This window comes from Heliangelus exortis, chromosome 3 (assembly GCF_036169615.1).
Source record: "Heliangelus exortis chromosome 3, bHelExo1.hap1, whole genome shotgun sequence".
Classification (NCBI taxonomy): Eukaryota; Metazoa; Chordata; class Aves; order Apodiformes; family Trochilidae; genus Heliangelus; species Heliangelus exortis.
The window spans coordinates 40440880-40463367 of NC_092424.1; the positions used below are offsets into that span (position 1 = coordinate 40440880).

Genomic DNA, 22488 nt, shown 5'->3' on the forward strand with positions numbered 1-22488 from the left:
AGGAGCAGCAGATATTTCCAGGACTACTAAAAATTATTAGAAGAAATATTCAGATATTCTTATCCTAAAATCCAACTCTGGACTACAAAGATTCAACATTCTAGATGAAGAAACAAAAAAACAAAACACTATGACTTGAAACCAAATAAAACCAGCAGAGGTGACATATATCCCAGAAAAAAAACCCAAATCAACCCAACCCAACCCGACCAGAACGCCTGCAAACCTCCTTGCAGATAGTAAAGACTATCCTCAACCACCAGGCTAGCTCAGCCATGGGAATTTCAGCGTGTTGGATGAAAAGACGAGTTTGTGAGAGCGCTTGGGTAGTAATACCACTAGATGTCAGTGCCGCAGAGCTTATTTATCCCCGGGTTTCCAGGATACCAGTCTCCAACATACCCAAGCACAGGGCATACATAGCTGGATGCCCATTTGATCAAATATTTGCTTTTCCTGAAAACCAAATCTGTTTCAGCCAGTGCCATGTCTCTCAAGTCTGCCATCCTCAGCTAATTAAGGTCTCAAAAACTAAGCACCCACAAATTACACATTTAGAGTTCCTCTTCTCATCTCTGCAACATTTGCTTTGTGATTCTCCCCTGAGAAGGAATGGACACTAAACACAGCAGAGTCAGCAGTGCTACAGAGGGCGGGCAGCTGAGACCTAATACTGGGTGCTGGGGTAGTAGCATGGCAGCCTTTGGCCAGCTCTGGTTTCAGTCTTCCCTAAAAGTTGCTGAAAGCTGTCAATTGTGAGGGATGTGGCATGATGCTACATATGTTACGGGGGAACACTCCAGATTTATTCCTCTGGAATGCATTTTTCAGGGAAACAACATGGTATTCGCCAGGCCTTTTGTGTTCCTGCACCATGCAAGGGAAGCCAAGAAAAGCATAGCACTAGAGATGATAATACCAGGAGGTCCCTTTGCAGGGGTCACATGGACAGGACCTGAAAAGGTAAGGCAGAGTCCTCCTTGCTGTGGCTCCCCGTGCACTAAAGAGCATATGAAGGTTTTGGGTGTCTGCTGGCAGACAGTGAGCATGTTGCCCAGGACAGTAAGGAAGGCCTGGAGGAGCAGCTGCAAACACCAGGTAACAAGCTATTAAAGTCTCAAATACTGTGTTTGTGAAGCAGTGGCTGTTATTGTTTCCTGCCACACAGGAGAGTGAAGTGCATGCAGATCACAGTGCACTTGATGGTCTGAATGAACTGCGGGGAACTCTTTGTGCTTAATTTAATACTTAATGCAGTAGTGGGGGCCCCCTAGACTGTGGGACCTGACCTGGAGCATGAAGCATGCAAAGTGTAGCTGAAAGAAGAATTTTCCTCAGCTGAGACCATGCAATTTATAATTAATTTTTTTTTTTTTTACCAGTGACTGGCAATTTCAGAATTATTTATGTCCTGCAAATACAATGTATGTGGTGTATTTTATGTAGGTGCTGATATTACGTCACACATCAAGGGGATGGATTTTCCCCAGCTGCTTGCCAGAGCCCTGTACAGAAGAGATTAAACAAATCAGATAAAGACAAGTTTGTACCAAGAAGTGTAGACAGCCATAATCATTAGTCATTTTTGAAAGCACAGGACTGGCAGTGTACAGCACTACAGGTGATATGATCCCAGTTTATCACCTCTATTAAATACAGCTCACATACAAAAATTAAAAGACTGGCAGAATATAACATACTGGATGTGTTTCTAGAGGCTGCTTCAACAGGAGATCTCCAAAAAGATCTTCACAGTATTTTGACATCTTGTACTGTTGATATTTGCTGGAAAAAAATGTGTTGGTTAATTTTTAAATATATATTAAAGAAATTCTTATTATTCAGCAAAAGAGAATTTAAGTAATGAGACATCTCAAATTTTATGCTCTCAACTGATAAGTATTACTTTACTATAATTGAACTCTCAGTAAGTCTATTAACTGACAGATTAATTTACTAAGACCAAAAAAAAAAAGATTAACTGAATCCTACACAACTAATAGAACATCCAAATATATTTTACAGATTTATCACAGTTAAAAATATTTCCATTATTAAGTTAAAGATTGACTATATTAAAATACAGTCTCTTCCAAGTGACACTAAGTACACCTGCATATCCCTCCCCAGATTCCAAATAGACTCAAATTAGTATTTTTACTCAAATATACTATTTTTGAGCTCTCTCATCTTTCTCACGTATTGCACTACAAAAAAATCCTAAGAGCACTATATACCTGCAGTGATTTTCAAATGAAAGAATGACAGGATACTCTGACGTAACAAACGCTGTTTCCTTAATGGCTTGAATTACATCCTTGAAAATGCAATAATAGAATTCAAATTAGAACAGATCAAATTACAATCATAATGAAAGAGATTGTTTAACTCTCCACCCCACCCTAAGAAACACAGAGCTGAGTCTCAAAGTGTGATAAGTGAAGCCAGAACTAGGATAAACTGTATGTTCATTCTTCTCTGTTCCCCCACAACAACCTGAACTCTGGACACAACAGGTGCCTCACTGCACCTGCAGCACTGAGGGCAGCTTCATCCAGAAACAATCAACACTATCACTGGATTTGCTGCTATCTCCTCTTGCCAGGGAGGATTTCTACTTCCACAATAACTCCTGTGATTTCGTATCATTTCCACAGCTAAGAAATTTCTCAGATGGTGGAAAACATATTTAATTTACTGTGCAAACGCCACAGGATGTGAAAGTACAGGGCAAAAGAAGTAACCCTGCCTCCTGCAGTTTCTGTGGAAAGGCAGACGCTACACAGAGGGGGGATGATGCAAGGCAGAAGCAAGTCCTGAGAACTGGGGACAAGAAATTGTGCCAATACAACCTGTTAGTTGGTCATGAGGGAGCAGCATCTGGTTGCTGAGAAGGGGAGGGTGCCCCTGCACAGATTCTTGTCCAGGGGTTCTATGGGGCTTACTCCCTGGTGTAAAGGTCAGGCATTTACCTTGAAAAGGATATCTGTACACATTGCTTTTCCATGCGTTATTATTGGTTCTTGGTCTTCACCTTTGCCATCCCAACAGTCCAGCTCAACACACCTAAGGACCCAAGAAAAATTATGTCAGCTCCCTTAGTGTTTCACTACAGGCAAGGTACTAAGGATAAGTTCTAAGCATTGCTGTTCAGAGCAGTAAGTTATAAAGCAGTTCGCAGCATTACACAATTCCTTTTAAGCTGCTTATCTGTAACTTCAGACTCATTTTAGAACTCTGGGTGTATTAACTCAATTATAATGTGTGTGGGTTGATATATTTACACCTGAATAATGTTTTTAGCACTCTAACACTCGTCTCATTTATCCTCTTACTCAGTTAACTGTGATAGATTCTGGTAGGTTGAGAAATTAAGCAGGAAATCCTAGACCGATTCTCATTTAAACATTAGCTTTTTAATTACAAAGCAGAAAGCCCTCTGAAATCCTCTCGTTGTCCTTTTGAGATCAAACTTCTGTTATTTTTCTCACAATTTCTCCTAAAATTAATTTCTACATTTCACAGCCTCTCCATGTTTTTGTAAGAAGTGTGATAAACATTTATTTTCATTTACTACACAAGTATTTATACGTTCAGTTATGCAATATATCACCACCAAGGTATATTATATAGGTATAAAGTATTTGATTCACAAATATTAAATGCTGTTGTCTCCTGCTTCCAACCTGCATCCAGCCAGAAGCACTTGTCTGTACATCTCCACCGAAGACTTGCCACCAAACTGTCTGCCTGTTAAATATGTATTGTGAGAGGAACTGATAAAATAATGAGCCAAAGGATGGTCCATTTCTTGATATAATTCTAAACGGTCTAGGAAAACTGGTGCGTTTTCATCTGACATCAAGTATCTGCAAAACCCATCACTTGATATGACACCTAGAAAGAAGAAGAAAGCAAGGCAAATTACTACTAGAAATGTAGAGTGGGCAGGAACCAAACTATCTCACAGAGAATAGCTCAGAGTACAAAAGCTATGCTTATACAGGCCTCTGCAAGCAAAATAAAGTCCTCGCCTTCTGAGGGTCCAAACTGACCAGAAACTGTGTCCTTGGCAAAAATCTGCCACTGTGTTCCTAGATAACAACAGAAAAAAATCTGGTGCATACCACGCTCAATACCCTATGGCTAGCACTAAGGCATTAATAAGCACATAAGGCAGCCAAGTCACTAATACTTGAAGAATTCTGATTCCTGCAGAGAGGAAAAGAAACAAGCTACATTTCCTGTGAGTAGATAATCCTCATAACATTTATAAATTAATCCTAGACAAGAGAAGTATCTCCCTCTCTCCCAGCTGATTCTGGAAAAGTCCATGTTTCCACAAAACTAAAAGAGCATCTATTAACCCAGCATACAATGCAGTGCCTAGAGTAGCACACACAGTACAAGTTCGTCCTGTAGCAGTTTGGACATAAAGACTACAGTACAATAGGGAAAGGTGAAAACTACACAACCAGTTACAGAAGGGCTCCTTAAGTTTATAGATTGAGAAAGACAACTGTTAATTCTACCCAGCCAGTGACCCAGAGAAAGAAAATGGGGCAGGTGCTGCTGTGGGATGCACCGTTGGCATCAGTGACCGTAATCATAAAGCAGCACAAAGGCACAGAGGGAACATAACCAGGTTGCAGCACTAAAACATTTTAAGATACTGCCTCCTTCTATTATCAGCTTTGTACATCCCTCATCACCAGACACAGCATTAGTGGGGATGGGTAGAAGCTACTCAGCTTGATATGTTAAGACAAACATCTAGTCTAAGTGGCTTCCTATTATGATGCCTGAGGGTCTGAGGTCTTTGCAAGGCTGCAGTCTTCTCCTCTTCCATGCTACGATGGCAGTAACTCCCAGCAAAAGGGCAGGGAGGACAAATGGGGACAGTAACATTTCTAATTGCTGCCACTGATCCCAACACAGCTTGTTCCTCAGAACGGATAAGTGTTGGGGTCTAAGTTCAACCACAGACACCTCCAACACCCATAAGAGCTCAGGACATGAGCAGTGCAAGAGTTGTTTTGAGACAGTTCTTGCAACTGCCTTGCTCAGAGAACAAGTTTTCAATAAACTTATATAAAACATCCTATTATAAGCTAGGTGGCTGCCTCTCTAATATACAGAGCTACCCCTCCACCTCTCCTACCCTGCCTGTCCCTTCTGAAGGGCCTGTAGCCACCCATGGCAGCACTCCAGTCATGGGAGTCATCCCACCACGTTTCCGTGATAGCGACTACATCGTAGCTTTCCTGCTGCACGATGGCTTCCAGCTCCTCCTGTTTGTTGCCCATGCTGGGTGCATTGGTGTACATGCACTTCAGCTGGGCTGCTGATTTGGCTCTTAACTTGGGCTGTCCACCCTTGGGCTCCTTTCTGGAGAGCCCGGTTTCGACCCCATCCCCCTTCAAACCTAGTTTAAAGCCCTCCTTATCAGCCCCGCCAACTTATAGGCTAGAGTCCTTTTGCCCTTGCTAGATAGATGAAGCCCATCTGGTTTGAAGAGACTAGGTTTGATAAAATTTGGCCCATGCTCAAAAAACCCAAAGTTCCGCAGGTGGCACCAATCCCTTAGCCACCTATTGATATAATAGGTTTTCCTACTCCTCTCCTCACTCATCTCTGCTACTGCAGGAATTGAGGCGAACACCACCTGTGCTCCTGACCCATCAGCTAAACAACCCAGTGCCTTGAAGTCCTTTTTAATTGTCTTCTTCCATTAATGTCATCACTGCCAGCCTGGACTACCAACAGTGGATAATAACCAGAGGGCTGAATTAGCTGGGGGAGTACCCCACTAATATCCCTCACTCGGGCCCCAAGAAGGCAGCAGACCTCCCTGTGGGATGGGTCCGGTGGACATACAGGGCCCTCAGTTCCTCTCAGAAGGGAGTCACCAACTACAACTACCCTTCTTTTTTTTCTTTGTAGCTGTAGTTGTAACCCATCTGGTAGATGGGGGGCAAACAGGAGACCCTCCAGACAGATCTTCCTCTTGTCTGTCCTCTGCCTGATTCTCGAGTCCAGGGCCTCATATCTGTTCTCTAAGGGCACCTGGGCAGATGGGGGGGGTTGGGAGGGGATTCTTTTGTCTCTCTGATGAGGGACCTGTTTCCATTCCCTCCCATCCACCTGGTTTGCTCCAACTGCCTGATGGCAGGAGTGGCAGGGCTTCACTGTCTCCTTCTGGACTTCTTTTGGGTTAGAAAGAGTGTGACTCCACCAGTCAATTTCCCTTTCACTGTCCCTAATACTTCTTAGTCTCTCTACCTGCGCCTTGAGCTCTGCCACCAGGCACAGCAAGTCATTCACTTGCTGGCATCACACACAGACCCCACTCACACTGTCCTCTGGTGCTAACACGAAGCTCAGACACTCTACACAGCCAGAGGCCTGAACAGCTACATCCCTCTTAAAGGGTTCCATATGTGTGGAGACACCCTGAGTCTTAACAGCACCAGGTTTTGCTTTTTTGGAGACCATTGTTCCTTAAAAAGAGCTGGGAGGTGGCTGTCCCCCTCCTACTTGCCCGGCCTGCATGAACTGCCTCGCTAACTGCTGTGTCTCATTTTGTTTGCTTGGTCCTGTTCGCCACACTCTGGGTCGCTGGTGCTCTTCGCAGCCCTTTATATCCCCCCTGGCAGTGCTGGGTGCCACCCCGTTATCAGCTAATTGGCCTCACCTGAGACCACCAGCAGAAGGTGGGGAAGTTCCTCGCAGCCCTTTATAGCCCCCTCAGCAGTGCTGGGTGCCATGCCCTTTACGGCTGTCTGGCCTCACCTGACACCACCAGCAGGTGAGGCAGCCCTTTATAGCCCTCTCAGCAGTGCATGGTTCCACGCCCTTATCAGCTAATTGGCCTCACCTGAGACCACCAGCAGAAGGTGGGGAAGCTCCTCACAGCCCTTTATAGCCCTCTCAGCAGTGCTGAGTGCCATCCACTTTACAGCTGACTGGCCTCACCTGACACCACCAGCAGAAGGTGGGGCAGCCCTTTATAGCCCTCTCAGCTGATTGGCCTCACCTTGAGACCACCTCGCTAACTGCCCTGCCCCGTTCAGGTTTGCCTGCTCCTGTTCACCGTGCTCCAGGCCACTGGTGCTCTTTGCAGCCCTTTATATCCCTCTCCATAGTGCTGGGTGCCTCCCCCTTATCACCTGATTGGCCTCACCTGAGACCACCAGCAGAAGGCTGTCTGTCTTTGTAGCCACCCTCTGATCTAGATCAGAGAAATAATCCTAAAAAAATCACAGATTTTGAGGGAAAGATATTTTTCAGTAGATCAGTTTCCTCATCGAGTTCACTGGGTGGCCACACAAGTTCTTGTCTCCTGACCATAAAGGCTGAAAGCTCCCTTGTAAAAGTTGGAATACCTTGGAACCAATACCCCAGTGAATACTGGATCCCCTCCCATATTTACCTTTACGCTTCAAGTCTTCATCTGGTTCATATGTCTCAATTATCCGCATTGCTCTTTTTGTGTCATAAAAGGGAAATAAAATTTCATTGAGCCGAGGATCTCGTTGATGCTAAGGTTAGAAAACAATGGAATTCAGCAAAACAATATAGTGCATGGCTATCATCCAAAAGCATTTCATTACTGCAGATGGCAAAGAAAGAAGTGGACATTTAAAAAAAAAAAAAAAAAAGCCCTGCAACTTACGGACTATTCAACAGTAAATTTAGATTTAGACAGAAGATAAACCTTATTTTCATAAAAAACCTTGGCAGTTTGATTAGAAAAATATTTCAAAAAAAAACAATCCAGTGAAACTGTAACCAGCCTTACTCTTGCTTGTTCATGAAAATTATGACTGCACGTGGTATACATGCAAATGAAATGTTGAAATAAATAGCTAAATCTCTCCTCTTTGTAAATTCTCTCTCTTCCTAAATTTTTTTTGTAGGTTATGTAAACTGACAGACTTGACTGATGGCACTGTAATCACCTCTGTAAAAATGCATGTCTTCTGCAAGATTTACAGCTAAAGTAAAAATTAAAAGTAAAATAAAGCTATACTATTAATACAGAATTTGAAACTTGAATTTAAAAACATGCAACTACTCATGATTATTTGTGAGTCATGGAAATGCTATGTTATTGACTACTCAAAACAACCGTGTAGGTTCTTAGAAGAAACATATACATCTTCAAAGAGCTTCACAGTATTATCTCTTCAATTCATAGTAATTTTTGAAATTAGTGTTTCATGAAATAAGTAATATTTAAATACAATTTAGCAGTGATTTCTAATGCACTACTGAAACTCTGAGTTTATAAGTTTTTCACTTAATAGTGTGCTACATAACTTGATTTTCTCCTTGCTGGATTAGAGCTGCACGCTGTGTGCCTGATTCTCCACTAAAGGAAAATTAAAACCAGAATTGAACAGAGTAGTGGCATGTAAGCAGATGCAATAAAACAAATAAATAAATATGATTTTGAAAACACTCTTTTATCCCAGTAGGTGCACAGTTTTCAAGCTTTAGTTTAAGCAGAATTCAGAAATGTAACAGGCCACCCCCATACTGGTGATCAATAATTTGGAGTGGGCAGGATGATGTTGACATGGCTTGGCACAACACTATCAGCATTTGCTGTAATTCCCTATATGTAAACTTTTTGATATTTTTTCATTAAAGAAAAGCCATATCCAATCAAAAATAAGCACTCGCTTTTTGTACAACCAATACAGCGGTGCATGTGTTTAATTAAATCAAAGAAATTACAACCAATGCTAATTTAACCATGCAATTCATGAGGGATCTTTCAAGTAATGTTTCTGACAGTCTGCAGCATCTAAAATACAACAGTTTCATTCACTACTGGTCGGCTGTCTGTGTATCTAAGTAAAACTCAGATGAAATATGATATGAGAGCAGATGGATGCAAGACAACTTGCTAAGCAGCAAACAACAGCAACACAAAACAGGCATGCAGCAGTAGTCTATTTGTGACAAATTACAAGCTTTATACCATTAGTGACAATACACCACTTCAAAACATTGTAAGAAATAATAGGGAAGGTTCTTAACTCAAAAGAAGTGCTCTTCCCCACTCTCCTTCTTCTAGTTAGTCTTAAACAAGCAAAAGAAAATAAATGGGATAACGCAAAAAGCGTCCTCTTCAGAAAGAGTCCCATAGTTATTGGAAAGAGGTAAGAGCTAAATATTCTTGTAGGAATGATCCTGAATTACTATAACTTTTCCATTTGAACAAGAGTTAATGTTTACTTGGTTTTAAAAATAAAGCAACATTGACAACTGATGAAGTTCTACTTCAAGAAAAAGAAGAATGCTTTCTAGTGTGTCTTGGGGAAATATTCTGCTTAGTGGCACTGGCAAGCTGTAACACAAAAGCTGACCAAAACTAAAAACATCAAGTTTCACCTAGAAAGACAACATGCCCCAGGACTAGTTGTGTATGGTCAACGAAGTTGCATTTGATTGTTCTAGCTACCACATTAGACAGGACACCCTTACTCTAAACATTCCTAACCACATAAGGGTGAACCACCTAAAAGCATGGGGTGGAAATAATGCCTGTATGGTTCTGCAGAGAGAGAAAGATCATTTAGTCCCTCACAGCCTGGACTCCGGTCTCTTTGAGTGGATACAAACTGAGATGCACAGCAGTTGATAATGGGCTGAAATCAATTTAGCCACTTGAATTTGTCCTGTGCAGCAGTGAAAAAAAAGGATGTTCTTTGGTGGAGACAAAAAAGAGAGGGATGAAAAAAGAGCGAGTGAGTGGGAGGGAGGGAGGAAAAGTGAGCAAGTGAGTGGAAGAAGGAAGGGAGGAAGAGCAAGGAAATGGGAAAGAAAGGGAGGGGGGGGTAGTGGGAAATACAAGGACAGAAAAGGATCTCCTCATACCTCCTTCCCTGGAGAAAGGATAAGTCTCGGTCAGACAACAGAATTTCCATTTTTACAGTTACTTGGCTTATTATTTTATTACTGCAAATGTATGGCAGGAGCAAATCTCAATAGTAGTGATCTCAGTTCTTTTTCTCCTGCATTTTCTTCTTCAAACTTTTGACTTTAAAAAAAGAAGACCAAGACAAAATACTTGGTGCCTGACAATAATTAAATTTCTAAAAAATTCCCAGAAGCTTTAATATGGATACACAATCAAATTAGCTTCTAGCCAGCAGCATTTAAAAGTCAAACAGAGACAGCAGTTTAGAAAAAAACTTTTTCTAAAGTTTTTCTAAAAACTCACTCTCCACTCATACTAACATATCTTCATGCTCCCTTAAAACCTGTAACACTTAGAGCTTCCGCAGCCTGCCTTGGAGGTTTCTGAATTTAAAATAATTTAGGTTAAAGACTATCATGATGAATTGCTCTGCCAAGTAACTCCCCTCTCCTGTAAAACAATAACAATGTTTTTATATTTTCTAGCATTAAACACCACTGCTAATTGCAATGTTGTCCAGCTGTCAAGGGGACAGAAATGAGCACTTCAGGAGGGAAATTCTGCATAATTTAGTTCCTTTCAAATCACGATCAGACTTTGAAACTCTATTTCAAGTTTTTTGAAAAAACTTCCAGCACAGAGCCAAAGGCATTAATTCCAGTCATTAAAATGAATGTCCTTTTGTGTAAAACCACTTGGCTAATTTTTCCCAGCTCCAGTCACAAGCAAAAGAATCAACCAAGATTTACAATTGCAAAATACGTGGTGTCAGAAAGAATGTAGCCAACAAGATGTGAAGTGTTGTCACTTCAAGTGAATTGGAAGCTGAGGTACTTTAAGGAGATAATTTATAATTTAAATCATGCTATCCTTTCTCTCTTCAGTCCAAAGCAAAAATGACACGCCTTAGCTATGACCTCAGTCCTGTAAATGTTTAGACACTGAACTTTGAAAATAGTTGTGACAAAAGAACATCTCACAGTAGTAAGACTAAGCATGTGCTCCAATTTGCTAATACAGAGAACTATATGGATATGAACTAAGGCCCCAGGTATGTAACTTAAGCTGTTAATCATCTCATTATCTCTTCTTTTTGAATGCTCTTCCTATGTGTAATTCAGGTTTGGTGAAGAATAAGGCATGCATTCCCTACCGAAAATGAAAATCATGTTCTTCTTTTGATGTATGGGAAACTCACTGCTTGAATTTTCATACAGAGTATCAGATAAAAATAAATAAATAAATAAATAAAGAAAATAAAATATTTATACCTAGCAAAATAATTTTAGAGGAGAAGATTTTTGGTAATGTTCCCAGTCCCTAGAACATGACACAGAGAGGTAAAGGAGCTACCCATGCTTCTGATGACAGGAATCTACTGGCACAATACCAAGCAGCATATGCCTATTTTCATGTGCATGTTCTTGACAAATCTACATCGTTCATTTATTGCTGCAATCACAAATGAATCAGTCTTCTTTAACTTACTGTGCTTTAGGAATAGGAAAAAACCCAAACCCACACTGTTTACTGAACTACTTCACACACTCATGACTCTTGCCAACAACTGTATTCTGGAAATAGAGAAATAAAAAGATTTCCTCTTATCCTGCACACATAGTATTTTAAAAATCATACACAAACTCTTAAAATACCCTCTTAGCTCTTAGATTTGTAATAGATTGTAATAATACCGTGGAGAAGAATCAAACCACTGTTTATAAAACCATTTTTTCTGTTATTCAGAAGGTTTAGCAAATATATTTAGCTGTGGCCTACAGGTAAGATAATTGCTTATAATAAATACTGGGTATGTTTTAGTTGAATCTGCAATAAATATAACAGTATAAAATGCAAAAAACATACATAACATACAACATAACACAACAGCAAGTAATCAACAGATACAACCTGCAAAGCCAACATGTAGAAAGCACAACATACAAGGTTTGAGCTGATTTTTGCATCTGGATGTTACCATAATGGAAAGATCAGCAGATCAAAAGCATAGCAAACAATGGCATGATTCATGCAATGGAAGGATTGGAAGAAGCAAGCCACTGCAGACAGACTTGTATGGTAGTTAATGTATGAAAAAGCTTACTTCATTTAGAAAGCTCACTAATTGGTCTACCGTTAAATAATCAGTTTTGTCTCCATTGCTGAAAAGAAATTTATTAGAGAATGTAAGTTTTCATATATGATGCTACAGTAGGTATGATTTACATGTTGACATTGTTGATACTTTTAAAACAACCTACTTTTCTACTTGAAGTAGCTCTATCATCTCAAAATGAACAAAGAAAACGTACTAACTCTCTGTGTTTGGCACAATATATTTCCCATACTTCCTATAACTTAACAAACATCAGTTCATAAAACAACATGTAAGTCCTCCAGCTTAGAATAAATTGAGTGAAGAAACTTTTAAACTTCAAATTTCTTATTTCACTGAATTAGTTCACATACTATGTTAATCACCTAAAGAAGCAAGTTAAAATAAGTTAAAATTAACATTAGTTAGTAAAGCCAATGCAAAAAAAAAAGTCCAGTTTCTTCCTCTAACTCATGTAAAAGTTGCTCTAAAATACAGAGTGAACTTTTACATTAACAATCTGAGAAGAAAGGAAGTGGGGAAAAAAAAAACCCAAAACTAAATTTGTCTTAAAATACTGCTGATGCTAGTAGGATTCAAGGTTAGATAATCTTCAGTGTTCTGTCACTATTACATATGGACTAAAAATACAGCAAAATGAGTTTAAAGCAAGATTATATTAAATTTGAACTTACATCTTCTTAAAGAGGTCCTCTATGTCAGTTCGGGGACATATCTTTTGGGTGAGCTCATAAAATTTCTCATAAGTAAATGCTGCAGGCTCGATTTCATCATTCTGTAACAAAATTCAAAGATATATTTATGCAGCAAAAGAGGGCTTATGTGCTCTTTTTCTAAGACCATATGTTGCATCAGAAAAAGTAGCCAACAACTCTTTTTGCTCTTTAGCTGGTACACAATTACCTACTTTCTTTTTTATTTTCTGAAAACAGTTCTTAATATTTATCCTAGATCTGTTTGATGTGCGTATAACGTGACCTCACATTCACATTAATTCTACATAAACACAGAACTGGGAAAAAAAAAATCTTTATTTGCCTTCTGAGGCTTAAACAAAACCCCAGAAGTCCAAAATAGTGTACAAACTTCCGGATACCTATACTGAAGCCAAGGAACATTGAGAATAAGTCCCAGGTTTGGTGGGTGCACCAGCTCTAAAAAGCAAAGCAGCTCTCATTCAGGGGTATGAGGGATGGGACACATTCAGTATCATGGCCTCCTCTGAACAAGATGAGCACTGCAGCAGTGAGAAAAGATTTCATCTCAGGTGCCAGAAGGAGTCCAAGAAATATACAACTGAGAGGTCAGTATGCAACAGGAAAAGTATTAAGTGCATATTCTGTGTCCAGACTGTTGCAGAAAAGAAGGGAAGCTTCATTTAAGAGGTTGGAGGACCACTGTGTCATACAGATTTAATTACATTTTGGTTTTAGTAAACTACCTACAGTGATGAATAAGTAAATAATGAACAATAGGCATGTTTTGGTGGGATGCAAATGACTCGGATCACAGCTACAAATGTGAATGATTCATCGATTTATTAGTATTTTTAAAAGTCATTAAAAACAAATAAATACCTTTCCACTGGGGAGACCTAGTTCCTTAAGTGCCTGAAAGATGACTTTTTCTGTTTTACCTGATGCAAAGGTTCTGGTAATACTGAAGAAAAGAAAAGAAAAAAAAAAATAAAAAAAATAAAGGGGGAGTGGGGAAAGAAAGGAGAAATGTTAGTCACTTTTTAAACAATCAGTTATCTCTCTTGCTTTTACTGCCAACATTTTCCTCTGGCTTCAATGGATGAATGTAAGAATGTAAACATCTTCCAAGTAATAGTGCTGTTGAAAAAGTGCTCTAAGAATCACAGAACAGCAGTGCTCTGCCTGCAAGCTATCCACTAGAAAATACATCAAAATAATGAACCACAAAAAGAACAGGTTTTTTTCCAATATAATGGGATACAGAGCTCCACAAAACATTATTCTGTTTGCTGTTTTAAACTCTACACATAGATAAATGACTGTGTTTAAAAAGTAGCAGATTCTACAAGTGAGGAGACTCATATCTCCAGGCATTCCTGGTTGTGGTGACTTCCCTTCATCTCCAAGAATTAACCTGCGTCTCTCATGGCACCCATAAAGTAGGCAAGAATCACTCCCAATGTCAACTTTCTTCCTCCTTCCTTTCCAAGAAGACACTGCTAGCAAGAGCCTCCCACCTGCAAGTCAAATGCCATTCCCTGCTCCCCCACCAGCTGCAGTCTTCACTGCCCCTGTCAATGCTGATTCACCTTAGGAATAACCCTGCTCTTGACGTACTACACACAACTCATTTAAGTCTATCTCAGCTACCACTCAAATATTCCCACCAAGCTGATTAACATCCACCTTGTTTCACAAAACAGGAGAGATTTCACCATGCATGAGACCAAAAAACTGGTTTCACTTGAAATTAAACAAATCAAATTCTGTTTCTGTTTCCATTTGAGATGAGTTTCCCCTGTCCTTGTAAAATCTATAGATATAGTAATAGACTCCCACTGCTAAAACTTATCAAAGCCTAAAAGACAAATCTGGTGCTCTCCTAAGGTTGCACACTACCAACTGTCAGAATTTATTCTTTCCCTGACACAGTATGTTTACCATAATAGATATATACCCCAGAGTACATTAAAATCCAAAAGTAGAAGATCCAAAAGAGAAGAATCTTCATTACTCTGCAGCCTCCAACTGTACTAATATTTATGCCATTTACCACTGACAGTGCCACCTTCTCAAGGCTCTTCATTCCCCGTGGCCACGTGCTAGCTGCAAAGATTTATCTTAAACCTGAAAAGAAATTCAGAGAGCTCTGATTTCCCAGGTGAGATTTTTTTTTTCAGTGTTTTACTGCACTTCTGTGTGCAAATGAACAAAAGGTGATCTTCTGATACACATTCCTACAGCTTAATAGATCTGCCAGTTATTCTGAGAGATTCATCTTTCTACCCATATCCCCAGAGCTACAGCAATTGCTACAGGTGTCCCTGAGCAGCAGCAGGCAGAGGAGGCTTGATGAATCAGGGCTGACTGGGTGTTTTGTGTTTAAAAATTACTGCAATGACTTATGACTACAACATTTCGTATTTAAAAAACAGGTGCAAGAGAGGGACTGACCACAGCAATCTGGGGGTCAGTTGAAGGGGAAGCATCAGTGGTTTCAACCTTTGGAAAGTATTGCAGAGGGGAGCTTTGAGTAAACGATGTGAAACTTGGTGCATCTTGCACAGCAGAGTAATTCTGCCCACATTTCTCACTGCTTCCTGGCTTCACCCTGTTTTCCACTGGAGGTCTACCAAGCTGACCAATATTTTCCCCCCTTCATTTCTCCTCTACACCCTTCCTACAGCCTCTCACATTTCTCCAAGTGGCCTCACTAAAGGCAAGGCAAAATATTTCAAGGCAGAAGCAGTTTCAGAAAAGCTAGCACACTAAGTTCATGCTGAGGAATTAGGCTCTATGTTCAAACACAGGAAAAAGCTCTATAGTCTTGAAAATTACTTTGCCCACATAGTATTTGACCCTCATCTTTACAATACAGTTGATATTCCTTATGAGACTTCTGCATGAAGGTGCCTCATGGCAGTTTAGTTCAAGTTTGAGGAATAAGCAGGAGATTGGCCATGAGAAAGCTGAAAGATTAATATATCAGCCTTAACACTATCAAGGTGTTGCTTAAGTCATGAAACTGAAGAAACCTGAAAGGCAGCATGGCATGTCCTTTGTCTTTTTGCAGATTCTATAGATGACAAATCCCCTCTTTGTCCCTTAAAAAAATGTTCACTGTGGCTTTTCTTATGAAGTCCTCTTTCTTACTCCCTTCTGTGAATTTTTATTTATGAAAAACCAGCATGATCTAAACATGTAGTTTTCACATACTGCAAAAGAGGAAAGTAGCTCAACGTATCAGCAAGAATTAATTTCCAGAGCTGGTGGGGGGACAATTACTACCTACCCAGGGTGGACTGAAAATCAGTAACTTGTAATAGTTAATAGCTGTGCAGAAATAAATACACTGTTCTAGCTTTTCTGCTACTGACAACAACCAACCCAACAACTCATTTACCATGTAAAGAAAACCAAATAATAACCTGGGGGTTCCTATAAAAGCTGAAGTATTTTTGGCAGTATTTTTGAAGTATTTTTGCATCTGAGTTTTTTTACAGGGAAGTACATTTAAGACATAACTTTTAACTAGCATGCAAGTTTTTCTTGTTCTTTTCAACTGAAAAACCCACCCCAGAGTTTGCTGAGTTATCAGCTGAGAAAACTGATGCTCTTAGCTCTAAGAGATTGTGAAAACAATTAGAAGCTCTCATATCTTCATTACAATAGACTAAGAAAAAAATTTACTATGCTGCTAGGAAGTCCTGCCTAGTTTACCAAGGAGATACAGAACTCATCTGAGTATGTATAGTTCTGTATTTATTTTTACATATGTATTAATATTAAAATTGATATTGTATTTAACTATTAAGCCACAGAATTTTACTAACATCATACAAGTAGTACCTGGCAATAACTTGACTTCCCAATTGTGCTTACCTTCGAACTGGAATTTTCCCATTTGTGTTTGTTAGAAAGGCCAGCTTCATCCAGCTGAAATTAGGAATGAAGTGTTTTAAAAATAGTATTTCTTAACATTTAATTCTAGATACTTCTATTATTGCCATGTCTGTGAAATGAGTAAAAATAAATAATTGTTCTGCAGTAAAAACATTTTTTTGTAACTTTTTAGAGCAGTTCTTTATCAAGGCAAAAAGCAGCCCAAAAGAAACAGTACATCAATTAACACAAGTGTGAAGACAAGAAAGACTCATGGGGGTTGTTTGCATATGCATCAATGAAAGAAAAAAACAGACAAAACTTAAAAACATACCATATCATATCAATAAATCAAATGAAGAGGTGCAAAGTCTCCTTTCCTGAGCAGGTGAATGACTTGAGACCCTTCCTGACCACAGTAAAACATAAATCCTAAGCTAATTTATCAGTGTGATTTTTATAACATTGTTTTGTGGTGTTGAACTATGAAAAACAATATTTTTTTTATTTATTTTTTTTTTTTTTTAATTTCAAGAAGGAAAACACAGGGACAGAAAAATAAAAGGGAAAGGAGAAGAAAGTAACTTACTGTTTCTTGAGACACGTCATTGGACTGACATTGTTAGCTCTAAAGTTATGTATGATGGATCCAAGCCCTTCTACCCATTGCTGAAAAACACAGAAAGACAGAAACACCAAATTAGGAAAACTGAAGAAGTAGGAAAGTTTATCTTGGAGGAAGGTTCTTTTTTTCTTGCAGCTACAGATAATAACTGCAGCTGAGATAAAAACCTGCCCACTTCACAGCCTGCAGCACCATGGAAAAGTCCAGCCTCATTTTACCAAGTACTATTTCATCCTTCACTAAACAAAGAGATTGCACTTTCCATTCTTCCAAATACTACCTGTAGCATAAATGGTGCTATTAAAACAGTTTATTTTCAGCAAAGGCAAGCAGTCCATTGATTGATTTACTAAGCATTCTATTTATAGCTTCTATAAACACATGCCTCCCTTTGAGTTGTGGCTGGCAATATTAGTTATTACTAAGCAAGATTATACAATATGTGATAATGTATTTAACCAATCCACAATCCAGAGAGGGAATGAAACAAAATATTAATAAGCTAAAGGAAACCTCAGGGAGGCACAACAATTGTTCATTGAAACTGATCTCATCTAACACCATGTTACATATTCAAGTCCTCCTTGTTTTCTGGCTTTCGTCCTTAAAAAATAAAGCATTCCTGTAATCACTGGGATGATTTTCAGCCAACAGCAGCATTACAGCACTTATGCAATTCCTTTTTATGGATATATTTTTTTCCTATAGCTCGTACCTAGACTTTGTAATACTGCATAGAAGTTTAAGGATAAGCCTCTAACATAAACATTCATCGATTCAACAAGAATCCTGGCAGGATTAAGCTATAGGAGAAGAAAAAAAAAAAACAAAAACCCGACAACACTACAAGCCAAGTTTTCTCTCAATTATGCCATTGTTATGCTAGGATTACTCAATAGATAATATACACTGTGGAACTGAGATGGGATTCGGTCTGCTGCTTAACATTAGACTTGTGAATAAAGAAGCTTCTTGCTTCTGGCCAAATTCTGTGCATGTAGCTTGAACTGACTTGGGCAGGATCCAGAATTTGACACTTAGAAATAGATGCAGATGAGTTTATTTTTCTTTCATGAATAAGAGCTGTACATCTGTGAAACAGATGAAAAAAAATCATTAGTAACATAGGAGGAATACTAACATCTTTGGAAAATGGTATTTTGCAAATGGCAGGCAGTAAATCCCAATGGGTTAAAACAAGGCCTAAAGTGTCAATTCAGCAGATAAACACATTTAAGCAGACCCTTGCACTCATGACACATCACAAGCCCATGACAAACTATCGTTTAAACAAGAAATCATCAGTCAGACCCCCTTAAAAATCTATTTGCTTAGAACATTTTTTAATATTTGAGTATTCCTTTTCATACTATTCTTTTTAAGAAGTACTGCATAAGATATGCATACAAATAGAGACGTGTGTATCAGAGAATCACTTGAAAATAGAAATTTAACTTATGAGAAAAACTAGCATTTGGGGTTTTCTCTGCTGTGTTTTCATGCTTGAAAACAACCCAACATTAACTGCCCTCCCATTTATCTTTTCCCAGCTGCAAGAATAAGTTGACGTGGTAGTAATTGTATGGGTACACTGTCTACAGACATAAAGAAAGCCAAGTTCAAGGGAAGAGATGATATTATTTATTAGAACTGATATAACTAGATAAAACTTGTATTTTCCTACAAATGTTACCTCACCTAATATGATGTAGGAGTAGTGCTTGTGATAATTTCAGGATAAATGCTTGAACAAGTCATAAATATATTTTAGCCTCTTAGAACTGTGGAAATTTAACAAACATCATTCAATTATTCACCTTAATTTTTTGTGGTTTGTTTGTTTTTCATGGATGTAACATTACTGCTGCATTAACACCATCACAGCTCTACAAAAATTTATCCTCTTATAATCTGGATTAGTCTATAGCCCCTTAAAAGCTACTCAGCCTTTCAATTCTGACACACAAAGTAAACCAGCATAAGCAGCACAAACAAAAAACCACTGCAAAATTAAATTATGCAAAATGCATGCTGTGAATAAGCTACAGTCTTCCAAAACTCTCATTTTTTTGCTAAAATAGAAACATCAGTGCATGTCGTGGTTTGCGCCCAGCCAGTAACAACCGGGCCTCTGCTCACTCACCCCACACCCCCACTGTGGGATAGGGAGGGGACAACCCACCCAAAGGCTCATTAATTGAGACAAGAATAGGGAGGTTTTCACTCCACAATTATGGTAACAGGCAAAACCAGACAGACTCAACCTGGGGAGAAAAAAAAATTAATTTAATCTATTAGGAGCAAGAGAAAACATGAACAGATGTTAATACCTTCCCTACACCCCTCCCTTCTTCCTGGGCCCAAAATTATTTCATTCCTGCCTCCCCCTCAGCGGCACAGGAGTGGGGTTTGTGATCAGTTCACCACACATTGATTCTATCATTCCTTCCTCCTCAGGGGGAGGAATCCTCACAGTTTTCTCTGTTTCAACGTGGGGTCCATTTCATAAGAGGGAATCCTCCATGAACCCTCCATCAGGAATACCTTCCATGTGGTGCATTCCCTCAGGAACAGACTGTTCCAGTCCGGGCTGCCCATAGAGTCCCCACCTGCTTCAGAACCTGACACAGGGTCCACTCTATGGCTGCAGATTTACATCTGCCTCACCATGGCCCTCCATGGCTGCAGATGCACATCTGTTCCCACTGTGGTCCTTCGTGGACTACTCCACCATGCTCCTCATCCACGGGCTGCAGGGGGACAGCCTGCCATCTCACCACAGGCTACAGGAAAATCTCTGCTCAGGCACCTTCTCCCTCTCCTTTCTCACCAATTTTGCTATCTCTGCTCTGGCATTGCTCTCACCTCCTCCTCTTCTGCCAGTCTTTTTGGCAGTTTCATTTCCCCTTTCTTGAATATGTTCCTCGCAGAGGTGCATCCAGGTTCTCTAATCTGCTGGGCCTTGGTAGCTCCAGAATTGGAGCTGGGGAAGCTTCCAACAGCTTCCCACAGGAGCCCCCCCAGTGCAAAACACCACTGCACTAAACTGAGACAGTGAAGTACTGGCAACGTCACTATTTCAATGGGAAATATAGACAGAGAGATGCCTTCTGATTTGAAGGCAACAGATTACAACTACATCAGATATAACAGTATTGAACATTTAAAAGCTACTTCCGTCCATCAAGAAGAGCTGTCAAAAAGGAAGACTGTTAGAAACAACCAAACAACAAACAAGCAAAGAGAGAAATCAATACATTAACCACTTACCAAGTAATTTCTTTGCAGGAATTGTCTTAATGATTCACACTTTAGAGGACTCTCTAGTCCTTTTTTCAATGCTAATGTCCTTTCCTGATAGCGATGCCAAATCAGGAACTGCATTGTCTGACACCAAAAGAGCACAGAGCTACAGCCAAACACTGACAAACCACAAAAGCATCACATCTCTGCTGGCACCACACAAAGGAGTAACCTGAGTCTCTTGTCCATCTATGAATCATCCTTACATTGGCACAATGTCCCCTGGGCAAGACACGGCAGTTTGAGAGACACGTTTCCTTCTCTGTGCCACACCACACAGCTGCACTACAATGTAGCATCTGGCCACTTGTACTTCAGTTTGAGGCTAAAGCAATTTCTGGAGCATTTCATCAGATATTCCCCATGGTTACCAGCTGGCCCCAAATTAACTAGGAATAAGAGAATTTAGGGGGAAAATAATAATAATAAAAAAAGCTTCTGAATTGTGAACATACTATATTGAAGCAAAATGATGTAAGATGAAAAAATTTCCTCATTCACAAATAATATACAAGCTCAATGCAACACATTGAAACTCTCTGACAGCTGGTCAATACAACATCCTTCTGAGCCACAACAGTTTCCAAATAACAGCTGTCTTCATAATCACCTTTAAGGCACTGTGATCCAGTACACAGATATTCACAAAATAACCAAAGCCTGAATATTCCAACAAATGTCAAGCTAGCAATATCCTGCTTTCCTGACAACAAACCATTCCCAGATTCAGTATACACTTGTCTGATGACCTTGTGGAAGGGATGAAGGAAGAGCTCAGCTTTTCTCAGCTAACACACTACAAAGAACATAGCAGCAGCCATAGTTGTGTGCTATGAGAGCACTCCTTATTCTACAGATGAAGCTGTAAGACCTGTAAACATGTGGAAGTTAACAGAAATAAAGATCCTGAACTCTCTTCTTTCATACTCAGCATTATAAATCACTATCTCTCCAAAGAAGACAAATCCCTGAACAAGATGACATTCTGAAATGAGATAGGTAAGAAACACTTCATTTGGGTCTTACAGAAAGTAGAGTTACAGAATGCTTTTTGTAAAACTAAAGTATACATTTGATTTTAATGCCAGATGAACAACCATCAAAATAAGAAACAAAACCAAGTATACCTTAAACACAGCCCCTTAGGCTGACAGAAAATTTAAATGAAGGCTGGAATAAGCAAACTGTTGTTTTTCTCTAATAAGGTCAAACAGGTCAAATATCTTTATTAAGGAAAAGGTGCAATTAAAAAAAAAAAAAAAAAAAAAAAAAAAAAAAAAGATCAAAGAAGCACCCAGATTTTGCTGTGGTACTGAAATGCTCCTGAAGCACTTAGTGACCTTGCATTAGCTGGGATTCATCAATGAAACACAGGACATGCAAATAAATTCGACATCTTAGCTCCCTTTTAGCCATCAACATTTCATTTAGGAGGGTTAAAAAGGGCAAAAATTACTAAAGGCTAAAACTCACTGTAACCTATAGCTCACAAAATTCTAGACAAGGTCATCCATGGTTTATTTACAGATGAGATCAGTACCATCCAGACCTCCTGAGATTTCATCCTCACTTTTTTTTTCAGCGCAGTTTCTCTGCAGTTGTACTCTATGTAATTCAAACATGAGGAAAGCTGGGGAGGCAAGAGGCACTGCCCTCTCATTTTGATATTCACTGCCTCTGAATGGGTGCCAGAGCCAAGGGTTTGATAGCTTGAAGGTTCAGGAAACCCACAGAGCACAAGAGTTGTGTTCACCAACTCTTACCAAAACAGACAGGGTCAGGTACTTTGCCCTCACCCAACAATGCTGTCACCAGTAGATGTCCCTCTCAACACAGCTATCTCAGAAGTATTTCTGGGGTATGAAAATTATCATACTTCTAATGCAAGTCAGCAAAATCAAGGAGACTAGACTAATGTAAAAAAAAACCAAAA

The 22488-nt window shown here is 39.5% G+C and overlaps 1 protein-coding gene across 5 annotated transcripts in view; it reads right to left on the reverse strand.

Moving 5' to 3' along the window:
- Window positions 1–22488, reverse strand: part of PLCB4 (phospholipase C beta 4) — a 196408-nt gene that overhangs the window by 53565 nt on the left and 120355 nt on the right. For all 5 annotated transcript variants that reach the window (XM_071740292.1, XM_071740295.1, XM_071740293.1 and 2 more), the window contains exons 7-16: window positions 17217–17296; window positions 16628–16681; window positions 13625–13706; window positions 12722–12822; window positions 12036–12093; window positions 7433–7541; window positions 3687–3897; window positions 2973–3066; window positions 2238–2317; window positions 1701–1785 (exon numbers count right to left, since the gene is read on the reverse strand). In XM_071740292.1, the coding sequence (XP_071596393.1) occupies window positions 1701–1785; window positions 2238–2317; window positions 2973–3066; window positions 3687–3897; window positions 7433–7541; window positions 12036–12093; window positions 12722–12822; window positions 13625–13706; window positions 16628–16681; window positions 17217–17296 (954 nt within the window). The remainder of the gene's footprint in view (window positions 1–1700; window positions 1786–2237; window positions 2318–2972; window positions 3067–3686; window positions 3898–7432; window positions 7542–12035; window positions 12094–12721; window positions 12823–13624; window positions 13707–16627; window positions 16682–17216; window positions 17297–22488) is intronic.